The following is a 14,552-nucleotide window of genomic DNA, read 5'->3' as shown; positions in this document are numbered from 1 at the left end:
GATGAAAAATATTAGCAGTGTATCCCCATAGCCAGCCTGCATTAATTCATTTATATAGCAGAGGAGCGGATGTAGGACTGCGGGTTAATCTAATGCAATGCCACTTTTGTTTTGTAGAGTGCAATTTGCACTTATTGCCTGTCAAAAGCAAGTTAAAGTGCACAACCCTCCTATTTTTCTAGGCAAGATAGAAATATGAGCAGCTATTACGCTCCATCCCCTTCCTATGCAGGATGTAGGAAGCGAGGATGTTTAATTGCAGAACGGCCAAATAATGCTTCTCCTCCTAGGTATTAGGGGAAGGGGGTCTACCTCTATCTGGAACAGACTCAATCCCCAACTTCTGTTGTGCTTGGGGTCGGCACAGGGGGGTTAAAGCAGTGGCCACACAGCTCGGGGTCTGCTGTGCCTGCAGGTGCGCTGAATTGCTTCTGTAATGAAAGGAGATGCTCGCCTAACTGCCACCTGATTAAAATGCTAATGCAGGGAGCTCGCTTTCAGCTGTGCTGTTGCTGGGGAGGGGAGGTGGGGTCGTGCTTTTTGCAGTTTGTTGGGCAGATCTCAGCCTCCGAGGAGCACGGAGGAGCTCAGCACCTCGACTGCCTCTAAGGAGGCTGAAAGAGGAGGAGGAGCTGGAGGCATTTGAGCAGAGCTCTGCAGTTTCACCTTCTGTGGGGTGTCCCCACCCCCTCTGTTTCCTTTCTCTCTCTGTCCCTGCCCCCGAGGGACCAGAGCAGTAGCAGCAGGTTTGACTGGTGGAAAGCAGGGCCATGATCCCAGAGGACATTCAGAGACTCCTTGAAGGTAACCACCGATTCCTCCTTGCTTGCCCCTCCTGCTTAACAGGAAAGGACTGCAGTCGTTGCAGGGAAAGAGCCTGGAAGGCCTTAAGCCTCTCACTGTGCTGACACAGAGAGGGGAGTGGGAAGTCCACAGAAGTTTCTGTTTCTCTACAGCTGATGGATGGCTTTGTGGTCCTTGGGATGCGTGTGTGCCTTGTGCATCCCTAACCCTGATGAGAGGAGCGTAGGTGCACTCAGTGTTGTCTGAGTGCCAGGAGCTGGGTGGGTCTGTGCCTGTGTTAGGAGAGGGGCACTTCTCTGGTGGTCCCAGAGTCTGTGTTCGTAGAGGGATGTTTTCTGGAGTGATGTCCCCTCCGTTAATGCATTGTGTGGGCTCTTCTGGGGTGTACACTGAGTGAGACAAAGGGGCAGGCACATAGGGTAACATAAACTTGTGTGTTGGGAATAACTCCCCACCCCCAGGGGCTTTTGCTGCTGCTGTGGTAGTGGTGCCTCCTGGTTCTGGATGTTGTGCAATGCCGTATGCATCCCTGGGGATGCACGCAGCAACCTGGCTGTGGTGGGGGTCCAGGAAAGCTCCAGGCCTGCTCAGAGTGGAGCGTGGACTGAGAAATCAGCACCAGCTTCAGTTTGCTGAGATGAAGGTGACCTCCTGAGGCCTCACATCTGAGGGAAGGAGCCGTGGTGGCTGGCATGTGCTTTCCTGGAGCCATGAGATAAAGCTCCTGGGCAGTTCTGTAGGTTTTCCCGATTTCTCTGTGAACCTGGGCTGTCAGATGGACCCCTTTGCACTGAAGCAGTGGGCCAGCTGAGCAGCAGAAACTGGGCTCCTCTCATCTGCCAAGCTGTGCTCTGCACCCACGAATGAATTCTGCACGGATGTGGAGAACTGCTTGTGGGTTGGATTTACACAAACAGGGGAACCTGTACTCAGCGTTGGTGGTTTTTATTCCCCAGCACTGACTTGCCTTTTGCAGTCACCTCCTCTTGCTTGCTGACTTCCCCCTGCCCTGCTGACTCTTGCTGACCTCTCTATACATAAAGCCTGAGCAGCTGAAGCAGCAGCCTTAGTGCACTGCTGCATGTAGCTGGCACATCCTGCTGCTGTAGGTGCAGTTGGGTGATGGGAAGGAGCTGTTTGCATTCTGCTGCTCGATGTTCTGAGTGGTTGTGTTCGAGCCTGACCCACTCTGCCTTGAGGTTTTGTGACCTTTGGTTTCCTGTTGCTCATCTCCTGACAGCACCGGCCCCTGTGACCCCCACTCTGAGCTCCTTCCAGTCCTGGTTCCAGCAGTCAGAGCACGCATCCTCCCAGCCCATCAAAGCTCCCTCCCAAATGCGTTTTGTCTTCCCACAGATGTAGGTGTGAATTCTCCCCTCTGCTTTTTAATCGTGGGGGCTTTGGTGAAGTTAGCCCTTTCTCATTTTTGATGTGCACCGCTTTATTGTTCTCTGCTGACACTTCTGTAAACAACTCATTTCTGCACCTGCCACCTTCCTTTAACTTAGATTATTTTCTTGTTAGCTGACTGCTTTTAATTGAAGGCTTCAGATCTCCTTCTAAAGCACAGCCTTTGTTTGCTGACAAGTAGAGCAGGCTATGAATGGAGATTAATTGCATGTCACATACCTCTGTATCAAACTTGCTGTGTCTTAACAATCTGTACAGTCTTGAGGCCTTCCAGGGGCTGAGGAGGTTTCTTGCTACGCAGGAACCAGAGGAGCTTAAGCTCATCAGGTTTTCAAACTGCACTTCAATAAGAATTTCTGTGTTTGAAGTAGAAATTACAACTTGAAGGGCCAACTGGTGCATGGGCTATAATGTCTGCTTCCCTACATTAAGCTTTGTCCTGTAGGACAGGGCTGTATGCAAGGTGCCCAAAAGGCCAGCAGCCAATGCCTAGCTCCCAACAGCCCAACTGATATCTCAGAAGACATCTCTGAGGTTGCAGTGGTTGAAAGCTGATTTACCATGGCTATCTTCCTTACGTTGCAATGCTGCAGTGCTTCTGAATGCTGATTGCCTCGTGTTTATGAATAGATGTGGTTGCCACGATGCTTTTACTCGGTTCCCCATTGCAAATAAGCAGTGCACGTTGTCATTAATTGCATGGGGTTTCAGTTCTGGCTCAAGCAGCTCCCTCTTCCAAGGAGAGCAGAGGGTACTCCTCTTTGTTTTGCACAGATATCTTCTGAAACAGTGGTTCTTAAAAACGTGATGCATCTCTGACAAGTCCGGGGTTTCTGCTTCTCCTTATCGAAGTTAGAGGCAGCTTGGCTGTATTTTCCCTCGCCCTGCATGTCCCTCTTGCAGAGTTTGGGCAGCAGTGAGGACAGAAGAAATGCTGCCCTGAGAGAATGTGACTGCACCTGCAAAGCATAACAGAGCCAGGAGCTGCTGCGTTCAAGTTGAGCAGCCTTCTTTGCCCATTTTTGAAGCAGCACTAAGTGCTGTGTTCTGTGGGGCTGTTGGATTCCAGGCAGTGCTGGTGCAGCACTCTGACCCCCCCTCAGCTGTCTTGGTTAGCATCTTGGAAATGTTAATGCAACCTCATGGGTGCTCGAGGTGCCCACAGTCTGTGTTGATAGGGATGGGGAACTGCAGGAGGGACTGTGCGAAGCAGCAAGAAGTGCTGGAGCCAGAGCAGTTAGCTCAGCATTGGTTTCCATCTCTTCGGTGTTGTGGTTCTGGGGGATGCGAGTTGGATTTCTGTTGTTGGCTTTCTGATGGCAGATGAGTAGAAAACAGCCACAAGTGTTGGGGTGTGTGCACGGGAGCTCTGCTTGTTGAGTGATGATTAACTCAGAGATTTAGTGCTGCCATTAAAAGGTTATTTACTCACTGGACTCGGGTGGCTGTGACATAATTCTTACAGTGCCGTGCTGGGATTAAAGTGGATAACTGCAATTGCCTCTAGAAACTCTCCTGAAGCACTTGATGAAATCTCAACTGTTGAGGTTTTTTTTCCCCCTCTTACCTTTGGTAGCTGCAGGAAATGAAAGGGAGAGTCCTGTAAACTTTCAGAGTGGATCACAGAGAGCAATCTATAAACATCAAGAATATAACGTTACTGACAAGCAGTAAAACTAACATTTGGGTGATTTACTCCGGAGCTGCTTACATATTGCTCTTCCTGATCCACTTGGAGAGTTTATGGTTAGGCTTTCTTTTTCATTTCCTGGTGCTATAAACATCGTGGCTGGCTCTGAAAGGGCTCTGCCTGCTTTGCAGGAGGGGCCATAGCTCAGCTATATCTTATCCAGCAGCTGATGTACGCTGACATAGCAGTACGTAAATACCATATTGCAGCTGATCACAGGCTCGTGGAGCTGATCTGTGCTTCAAAAGGGCAGAAGACCAGCTGGTGTTTGCCCAGTTTGTGGTTCTTGTTTCGTCTCATTGATGGTGGGAATGCAGCCTGCAATGGTTTCTCTTGCTGACTGTTTTCTACGGTGCTGTCTCAAAGCTGATCTGTACATAATAAACTGTCCCCTCAGCTTCCATCTCACAGTAAGCTTCTCAGAGCAAGGTATGTCCTTTGTGCCTCGATATGTGTACTTGGTCAGGGCATTCTGGTCTGGTATCTCTGTGTTCCTGGAGCTGCTGAAACTATTGCTGGATGAAGGTGTGGGTTTAGAGCAGCACTGTGAATTGGTGCTCCTGCCCAGCAGCAGAGATGTTCCCTCTGATGGGGGCACGCAGTTGACACCTGCTTGGGCATCTGGATGTCCTCAGTGCTCTCCTTGGGCTTCAGGCTCTGCTTCTTGGCCACAAGTGGTGGCTGCAGTGTGGGGCACAGGCAGCTCAGCTCTGCCTCTCGTGTGTTGAGAGCATCCCTGCATGGAGGGAGCTGGTAGGGAGCTGGAGGAGTCTGAATTTGGCTGCATTGTGATTCTCAGCAAGCACTCCCGTGGAAAGCAATGCCTTCAGCGTTGCTGGTTCCAGAAATCAGAGCAGAGGGGTTGAGGAAAGTGGTGCAGTGATCTGGCTTTGCTCCTCCTTCCCCAAGCTGCTGTGCTCAGGGCTGTGTCTCTCTGCTCCTCTTCATCACTGTGAAGACAGAGTGGGAAGGGAGCCCTGTTTGTGGGGATGTGCATCTGCTCTGCTCCCCTGAGCATGCAGCTTGCTCTGTCCTTGCTTCTGTCCTTTGCTTCAGAAAGATGTTTTCCTTTTTTGTCCTTTCCCTCCAGCTCTCAGCCTTTCTTACATTTGTCATAGACAGGTGATGAAAATGAGAGCTCGTGACTTTAACAGGGGAAGATATTCATTTCTCCCGTGGCACTTTGATCTTCTGTGCTTGCAGGTAGAGGAACTGTTTTGCTAAGGAGCTATAAAGGTTCCTGGGGTGTGCTGTGGAACACTGGCTGCTGTACTGGCAGCTGAAGCATAAGGAGCTGCAAGTCTTGAAAGCAGGATATTAAACTGACATTAGTATCACAGTATGGGGCGTGAATTAAAGGTTGGAGAGGGCTGTGGGTGTACACTACCACAGCTTCGAAGCCAATCTTTGCTAGAGGAAAGCAGCAGTAAAGCTGACAGAGTACAGGGATGATGATGCTTTCATTTACAGAGCAGGTGTGGTTGGAACTGTTCTCATTTTTTAAGAGCCTTCTGTAAGGAGTATAAATATTCATCCAAATAGAGGGCACTTTATCTATCTGCAGTCTGTTTGTCTTTCAGCTCAGGTTATATTTCTATGCGTATGCTTTCCAAGTGAGAGAGTACCATATTTACTTCTGCTGAGTTGTTCTGTTGGGCAAGCACAGTGTGTCTGGGCATTAGTGCACGTGGTGTGATGCATTTGGATGTGGGTGAGTGCATGACCAACCTGGCCTTCAGTGCCTGCTCCTTAGGAAGGTTATTTCAGTGAAAACCACAGGCTGGGATTTCCTTGAGGTTTTGGTGGATGCTTTATGCTGATAGAGGTGTTTTGGATCCTTCTCTGAATGGCAGCCCTTAAGCCTTTCCTAGCAGCAGGTTTTTAGGGTTTGGGGAAGCAGAGGTATCTGGGAGGTGCTGGGTGATGCACACAACAGTGCAAGACAGTGGCTGATGAGTGAAGTAAATGCACGTGGCAGAAGAGTGGTGCTCATGCAAGGCATCTGACCTCAGCTAACTCTTCTATTGCTGGGTGTCAGCAGGGGACAGACCTGCTGAAAGCTGTGAATCCCGGTGTCTCGTGCTGGGCTGACTGTCTGTCTCCCTCAGATCTGCCCCAGGACTTTCTGATCCCTGGAATATTTGTGCTCTTGCTGAAACTGAGATGCTGATTCTGTTCACAGCCAAGGATGGGCACCTCTGCCCATGAGCTTTAACTTGTTTTTTTCCCTTTACTCAGATGCTGAGTGCTTCCTGGTGGATGGTCTGCAGAATGAAAGCTTGAGCCCTAAAGCAAGGGAGCACAGGAGCACAATCCTCTCTGGCTTCCAGCAAGTCAGAGCCAGGTACATATTGTCTGTGTCTTCTAATGAACAGCCCCATAACTTGGGGTACTGCATGCTGTATTCAAGTTATAGGACAATTGGCCCATGCTTTGAAAGGCAGTGGGCATTCAGGACCTGGTATAACTGAGAGTACTCTGCATCTTCCTGCTGACACCAGCCAGTTTTATTCGGTTGTCTGCAGAGTTGTCATTGCCTATCTTTGGAATCTGTTGTTTAAAGCTGAAAACATGATCTGGGCACTGTCTGTACAGCTCTTTGCATATGGATCTATGCTTTTCTTCCTTCTCCATGGTGCTATTGAGGATTCTGAGTGGGGAAAAGACACTACCTGATGCTGAGATATGTGGATGAATCAATACAGTGAGCAAAAATGGTGCTGAAAGTATCTATTCCGTGTGTGGCTCCTGAGCCCAAACATGCATTGCCTGTACTTTGACACGGTAAAAAGGAGCAAAGATGACTTCCTGAATTAAATCTCTGAACTGTGTTCCACAATCTCCCTTGTTCAAATTTCAACTAAGAACAGCAGTGGTATCATTTGGATTTGAGAGTGAAGCAGACAAAGGTTGTGCCATGGTGCTAGGGAAAAATGAAGAAACATAAAACAGAGAACACGTTGCCGGAGGTTTAAATGAAACTTTGAGCCTCAGCTGCATTATATTTCTGGCTAGAAGTGTGATGTATAGCTTGCTGTTACTGCTCCAGTTAAAAGATATGAGTTGTGTCATTTGAAGTTAAGACCTGATGATAAAACTCAGGGTGGCTGACTGATAGAAGCATCCCGTTTAAATAAAACTGCTGTCAAATCCCCTCAGATGCAGAGAATTTTATCCTTTGGAAGGGCACAGCCAGATCCTATTCCCTGCAGTCCCACTGAAGAACTTTGCAAGATGCCCTGCTGTATCTTAATCGATCTTTCCTGCTGGCTAATTATGCATCAGTTTTACTCAGCAACACGGGACTGTGTAATTATCAGCCTGGGTTGCCCTGAATAATTGAAACAAACGGAATGCAGAAGGTGGAAACCTTTGGAAATGGGGCTGCTGTGCATCTAATGGAGAAGGGGTGTATCTGGCAGTGCCTCGTGGTGCTGGGGAGGAAACCAAAGGTGTGGGAGCAGAGGGCTGGTGTGGCTTCTGAGACATTCCCAGGTAGTGATTTTGGAAGGAGAGAGTGAAGTAAACAGAACTACGAACCTGAATTGTTCAGACATTGTGGGGACGGGGTGGAAAGCTTCCCTTAAACAGTCCTGGGAGCATGGACTCTTAGAAGTGATTTATCCTACCCTCAGTCTGTCTTAAATGAATTTTAAAACCAGAATTGTTGAACCTGATAAACGTGTGAAATCCTTGGTGATCTTACTGAACCACTTCCTCCTCCAGAAGGAGCTGGCCATCCTCTGTGCTGATAGGGCTGTGAATGTTGCATGAGCAGTGGGGGAAGGATGCTGCTATGGCTGTGGTCCTCAGGAGACCTCTGGCTTCGTGGAGGTCCTGTGTAGTTCTGATGATTTGTTAGAGAAGGAGCAGCCCTTGGATTCAGAGTCATAAAATGGCTTGGGTTGGAAGGGGACCCATGGCTCATCGTGTTCCAACCCACTGCTAAGCATGAGATCAAGTACAAGGTCACATTGCTCAGGGCCCCATCCAACCTCATCTTAAACTAAAGGAGGGGAGATTTAAAACAGATGTCAGGTGGAAGTTTATTACTGAGAGTGTTGGGATGCTGGAACAGGTTTCCCAGGGAGGCTATGGATGATGCTCTGTCCCTGGAGGTGTTTAAAACCATTCCCTCTTATCCTACTACTGTCCATCCTTGTAAAAAGAGTCCTGAGGCAAATGCTGGGTTCTGCATCATGGGATTAGCCTTGGTTTTTATCCTTTTATCAGCCTAAGAATGCAGTTTGACATAAAGGTTCCAGAAATGTCTACAGTTAGCAGGAGGTGGGGAGAAGCAGCCTTGGCATCAGGAGGGGATGTGAAGAATAAATCCTTCCTGGATGTTGAGGTTAAGATATGGGCCCAGCCCCACTGCTTGCTGAAACAGATTGCCAATAAACGTGGAGAGGAAAGTGAGACCCAGAGCAAAGAGCACAAGGCACTGCTGATTTCCTCCTCGGGTTTTACAGCTCAGTGGCATTTGAAAACGGTGAGAACAGCAGCATACAAACGCTCTTCTTCTTCCCTGAGCCATTAAGATGATGATTTGTGGTGGGAGATGACCGTAACGATGACTCTCTTTTATCTGAAAGGCTCTGAGCGAGCCCTGCTCCTGTCGGGGAGCACAGGTCCATCCCTTTGGGGCTTCCTGTGGCTTCGTGGCGGCTGCTCAGGAAATCAGCAGCAGTCGTGCTCAGGAAGCACTGCCTCCTCTGAAACGCAGCGGGTAGGGTTTCATTGTTTGGGTTCATCACAGACATAAGTAAACTGCTGAACTACTGGGGAGAGACACACGGTCTCCAAAAGGGAAGAAGAGCTTCATCTCTGCAGATTAATCCCGAGCCGCTCTCATAAGTGTTCCTGTAACTTCAGGTCTTTGCACGGCAGCTCTCCCCACGGCCTCGTAACAGCCCCCTGCCAGGAGGGCTGATGGCTGTAATAGGAACAAGCTCTGGGGCTCTGTCTCCACGTGCTACCTGGGAAGGATATATTGTTCCCCCCTTGCCAGGAGCAGTGCGGTAGGTAGGGGCTGGATTGTGTTTGCAGGTTATATATATGTATTTCTGAGGCAGTCGATGGTATTTCTGCTCGAGGAGCTGTGTCAGAGGTGCTGCTGCAGTGCTTGTGGGAAGGCTGTCACCATGCAGCTGAGTTATGAGTCCCCGTGCTGTTTTACTTTCTGAAACCATTTGGTTATTTAAAACGTGCCGTTGTGTTGGAAATACGTGGTGTTTTTCTTTGGTTTTCCCTCTCTTCGCAAACTCAGATCCTATTCCACTTTCTGACCTCATGCAAAACCTGGTGGTATATACATTTTTTTTTTTAATCTCTTTTTGATGTTGGTAATAATCTCTTCTACTCTTGTTGCTTTTCCCCAACTGCATCCATCAGAGCAAGCCATGGAGCGTGGCTGGAGGCACGGTCCCAGCAGGACAGTGACAGCAGCATGAACACAATGCCTTGACCCAAAGCCTGAGGATGCTGCTCTGATGCTGCATGGAAAAGCAGTGCCATGGGTAGAACTTGCTGATAAGAAAGCAGCTTTGGCTTGAGGGAGGGCAGGGGGGGAGGATGCAGTGCCAAGGTGGAGTTGTACTCATCTTCCAGAAACCCCAGAGCTTGTCAGGTGCTTCTGTTTTAGGTCGGTTGGTGCTCAGGGTTGATTTCAAGCTGTTCCTTGGGAAAATTGCTGCTGTTTCTTATGTCTTAGCAAAGGCAGCTGCAGAGCGAGCAGCAGATGTCCGACACCTGGAATGAATCGGATACATGACTCTGCTCAGGAACACAGACCTGTTCTTGTCCTTTGGCAAGAGCAGCAAGCAAAAAGGAAAAAAAAAATCATCTTGCTGTTAAATGACCTCAGCTCAGCATTTAGACACTTCTAGAGCAGTTATGATGGCAGGGGGTGAGAGGGGAGAATGGGATTTACGTATGATTATGGAGATAAATAGTACCTCCATCTCCTTAGAGGCAGCGAGTTACTTAAACTCCCTCTTGGAAGGTGAGTTTGCATTGATGGATACAAATTCTTGATATTTTTCCCTGTGGTAGTGCTAAAAGGACAATGTGGACCCTCCCAAGTTGGGAGGGATCCATAAAGATCACGGAGTCCAACTTCTGGCTCCTGCAAGGCAGATCTGTCCTATACCAAAGCAGGAATGAAGAGAAAGGGGTTTAATTAATGCTGTTTCTCATATCTACCCACTAGGAAAATAGGCCCTGAAGCTCTACCTGCAGTTTGCTTGGTTGCAAGTGGATGTGGAAGGATAAACCCAATGTGGAGTGACTGCCTTTGGTGTGGGGGTCCTTGAGTTGTGCAAGCCACAGTCGTGTGCAGGTTGTGTGTGCTGACACATCACTGAACTGCACACAGATCCCGGGGTGGAGCTTGATGCTGCAGTATTACACATTGCACTGTACATCAGATGCTGCTGATGTATTGCTATGGGGCTCTAAAAGCTTCACAAATGGAAGCTCATCCAAAGCCTTGCATAAAGCAGAGTGTTTGTAGTAATCTTGAGTGTATTAACTGCTGTCTATTGTTTCGGTTTCAACCCTATTCTAAAGGTCTGGAGATGGAAATTTAAAGAAAAGGCAATTTCAGGGTCATTTTGCTTCATTAGTGTGAATTCAGACTAGCTCTTACCAGTATTAAGCTCATTATGCTGAATAATGTGCAATACCAAGATGAAAAAAGAAAAAGGATTTAAGAATGTGACTTTATGGGCAGATAATTGAGCTCAGCACACTAAGACTGGGGCTGGTCTGTAGCCCCACCACGCTGTCCTTCATTAGGCTGTGTGAGCAGAGAGGTATTCCTTCTGTTATCAACAGTCAGATCTCTGACTGCAGTGGTGATTTCTTTTTAAGGTCTGGTGAAGTTTTGAGTCAGGATTTTCCAAATTTATTCTGTAATCTCAGTAGGGGGTCCCCCCTCCCCCTCCCCCCCATTTTTTTTCCTTTGGAAAGAGATGAGGAAGGACTTCTTAGCAACCAGGGGAGCAAATTCAATTCAGCTGTTATCATGTTCTACCTGTTTATATACCTGGGGTTGAATTGTAGCCCCTCACTCTGCCAGTAATGCGTTCTGGTGCCGTTTGGGTTTGGCTCCTTTCACTAATTCCCATCATTTCCATTCCAGCTGATAAAATTACCCCTTATTTCACCATCCATTTCCTGGTGAATGCATTGTTAATCTGAAACCTGAGGACTGTAAATGATTGAAATTGTGTAACCAGAGTCTCTGCCTATCCGCTGCTGCTTGGGTAGCATTGAGCTAGGAAATGCATTTGAACTGGTTTGTAACAGGCCCTGCTAATGGTGAGCTCCCCAACCCCCTTTTCTTTCCTTCTTTTTTTGCTTTCCTGTGCTTGAAATTTTGTACAGCATTGGTTTCTTTTTTTTTCCCCAGTTTTTCTTTTTGCAAACATTTAAAAAGCAGCTAATATTGTGCACCAAACAAATTAGACTGTCTCTATATCTAATTTAACAGCTGCGGTGATATTAGTGTTCTTAATTGGACAAGAAAATGCCGGAAATTTGATTGAAACCTGACTTCATTGCGTGGTTCCTGCTGAAATGGAGTCTGAGAGGAAAGTGGGGTTTAGACTCTATAGATGTTAAAGCAGCAGAGAGACCATTATATCCATCAAGTTTGACCCCTGGTGTAATACAGACCGTAAGATCTCAGAAAGCCCTTTTGTTTCCAACCCCAAATGGTTCTGCTTTGAATCCATCAGCGCTGGGATGTGGAGCAAGCAGTGGTGGGCCAGCTCACCCTGTGGGGACGAGGGCTGGGTGTCATTGTGTGTTTTAATTGCCTTTCTGAGCCACTGATGGAATCTGACTTTCCTGCCTGGAGTTTTGCTCCTGCTGGGAGCAGTCCCAGCTCGGTTGGTCCTGGCTGTGTTGCTGTCTCCAAGCAATGGCTTTGGAGTGTAAGAGCTTTGCAGGGAGGCAGCAGAAGGTGCTGCTCCTTATGGTCCTGGAGCTGGGAAGTGTTAGTGCTGGCCAGAGGGAGAAAGGGCAACGGGTCTTCCTTGGGAAGAAGTCATTCTGGCAAGCTCCATGACTCAATTTCCCTCTGCAATGTGACACAACCACTTTCTTTTCTTTGTGACAATTCACCTTTTGTGGTCTGTTTATCCAGTTGAGTCCCAAGTTTGATTGGGGCCCATTGGAGACACAGCTGCTCTGAGGCTGATGAATTAGGGCCGGGATGTGCATGTTTTTCAGGAGCAAAGAATATAAACACTTCCAGACAAGTGACACTCGCTCTAGTTTGCTTGGTGAGTGTGTAACCTCAAAGGCTGTACGATCACGAGGAATGGTTTGTGTCTCATCTGTGACTTCTTCCTGTCTGGCCCCAAAATATGCACCGATGAGGTGAGAGAGTTGGGTGGTTCACTGCAAACTATGTGGGGGAAATGCTTATAGGATGGTTTTTGTTAAAGTCCTGGCAGCACAGTGCTCATTCTTTGGCTTTGTAATGGAAATTGGATATCTTTGGGCTAGTTCCACTCCCTACCTATCGCATCAGAATTCTCTGTGGATTCCTCTGAGTTGGTTTTGCTGAAGTTAGTTAATTATCTGGCAGGAGTTTTTCCATCCCTCTCTACTTCTTCAAGGTCTGAGGTAGCCTGGGCCTCGGTGTTTTCTGTGCTGTTCTATTTTCTATGCTTTAAGTGCTGCCCTTCTTGGGGGATCCCTCTCCTAGCCAGTGGATGGATGCATTACTAATAGAGTGCACTGAGAGATGACCACATAGGAACAAAAAGGAAAGTCCTGGCAATCTCTTAAAGTTGTACAAAAAAACACATTGTGGCTGAAACAGAATTTACCTGGGGGAAGAGAGCGGGAAGAACACGTACCAAAGCTCATCCTTTCCCCCCTCAAATAAACAGGGGGGAACGGATGGTTGTGCTTAAATAATTTCAGTGAAAAAACTGGAAATGTTGTGCCACCCTCCATGGGTGCCCTGCCAGGCTCAGGTCTTCATGCAGCTGGTGGCAGGTGAAGGAATTCAATCCTTACCCTTTCATCTTACATAAGAACATCCTCTCCCGCTCCCAATTCAATTTTAAAACTCTTTCATTCTCTGGTTAAGCCTTTCCAGAGTGAAAATGATCAAAGCAGGAGATTAAAGACGCATCCTGATCTGGAGAGATTAGAATTTTGACTGTTTCCTTATGTCTTAGCAAAATATATAAATAAAAGCAACACATTTTTGGTATTTTTTTTTGTCCCTCTTCAATTTGATCAGAGTGAAACTAATGTGGGCTTGCTGGTCCAGTAGGAAATGGAACTCAATTTTACATTTTTTTTTTAAACCATTTTACTGTATTAAAAATGACAGAGGTTAGAAACAAAGCTCTTATACTTTTATTGAAGTGGAATTAGAAGTGACAGAAAATCATTTTGGTCCTAGTGCAGTAAATGTTATCACTAAAACATGTTCAGGGGAGATTAGGACAGTCTCTCAAGCACAGGAGACAAAAGTTCACTGAATGAGAAGTGATTTCTCTGTCCTTGTCTCGGGATCCGTGTCTGTTCAGGAGACAAAAGTATTCCAACATTGGTGGTGGTTGGGTTGGGGGTTGGATGGGATGCTTTTACATCTTGTAGAGCAGGGAAACAAGAGGATGGAACTGCTCTGACTGTTCCCCTGACCTTAGGCATGTTCTAGGATGGAAAAAAGAGGTACAGCTGCCACAGAGTGGATAGGAAAGAGTTGGTATTAAGAGTAGGGACTGCAGCCAAGAGCACCCAAGGACTAAGGGGTATCTGTAGCCCTTTGTGGCCACTGGTGTGGCTCTTTCTGCTGTATTTCGCTGTTGTTTATCACTGTAGGAGCCCATTCTCCCAGAAAAATCTCTTGGCTGCCTGTGTTTTTTTTTTCTTCTTTTTGTCCAAAGGAAACGAGACAAATAAATATTATGCCCTTAATCAGAATTCTGTTGTTGTTTTCTAATTAATCTGTGTCAGTAGCTTGAATGTTTGTATTAAATCATTTTCTTCATGAAAGCTTTTAATGAGTAAACAAATTGATTGGATTTTTACATACTGGATTCTTGCCACTAATGCCTATAGACCAACCCTTTGTTATGCATTTTGCCTGTGAATGGGTCACTTTGTGGCTTCTTCCAACTCCTTGATCTATTTCCAAACTGTGCCTCTGCTGTTTCCATATTAAAATGATTCATGCTATAGCCAGAGGCACGCTCAAAAGTGTTGAGAGAGAAGTCACTGAGGATTTCTTTCCACCATGGCCATTCCTGTGGTGGATATGTGTGTATCTGGCCCTCTGAACTAGAAATGCTGTGTGCGAGCTCCTTGCTGGGCAAGGTATCATCACAGCCCACCACTCTGGGCTTTTAGATGCCATTGCAAGAGAATTAAGAAGCATGGATTGGAGATGCATATCCAATGAGTTTTCATATCTGTGGCTCAGCAAAGGAGGTTTTTGCAGCTCTGGGTCAGTGATGTTCCTGTGCTCCAAAATGAGGACAGTATCTCTGCTAGGTGGAGACAGCAAAAGAGCAGAGCAGAGAGCTGGGGTGGGATGAGGAGGAGGAGAATAAGAAACAAACTGGCAAACACAGAGATGCAAAAGCTGATCAGGGCATCTGAATATGTTCAGGTGTGT

At 47.2% G+C, this 14,552-nt stretch overlaps 1 protein-coding gene across 1 annotated transcript in view; it reads left to right on the top strand.

Moving 5' to 3' along the window:
* Nucleotides 1-695: 695 nt before the first annotated feature.
* SKAP1 (src kinase associated phosphoprotein 1) overlaps nucleotides 696-14,552 on the top strand; it is a 122,876-nt gene continuing 109,019 nt past the window's right edge. Inside the window, exons 1-2 of the mRNA XM_065750025.1 lie at nucleotides 696-804; nucleotides 6,143-6,248. Of these exons, the coding sequence (XP_065606097.1) occupies nucleotides 771-804; nucleotides 6,143-6,248 (140 nt within the window). The 5' untranslated portion in view covers nucleotides 696-770. The remainder of the gene's footprint in view (nucleotides 805-6,142; nucleotides 6,249-14,552) is intronic.

This window comes from Cyrtonyx montezumae, unplaced genomic scaffold, assembly GCF_038088225.1.
Source record: "Cyrtonyx montezumae isolate F1298 unplaced genomic scaffold, pur_monq_1.0 scaffold_61, whole genome shotgun sequence".
Lineage (NCBI taxonomy): Eukaryota > Metazoa > Chordata > Aves > Galliformes > Odontophoridae > Cyrtonyx > Cyrtonyx montezumae.
This window is presented reverse-complemented; position numbering and strand designations above follow the sequence as displayed.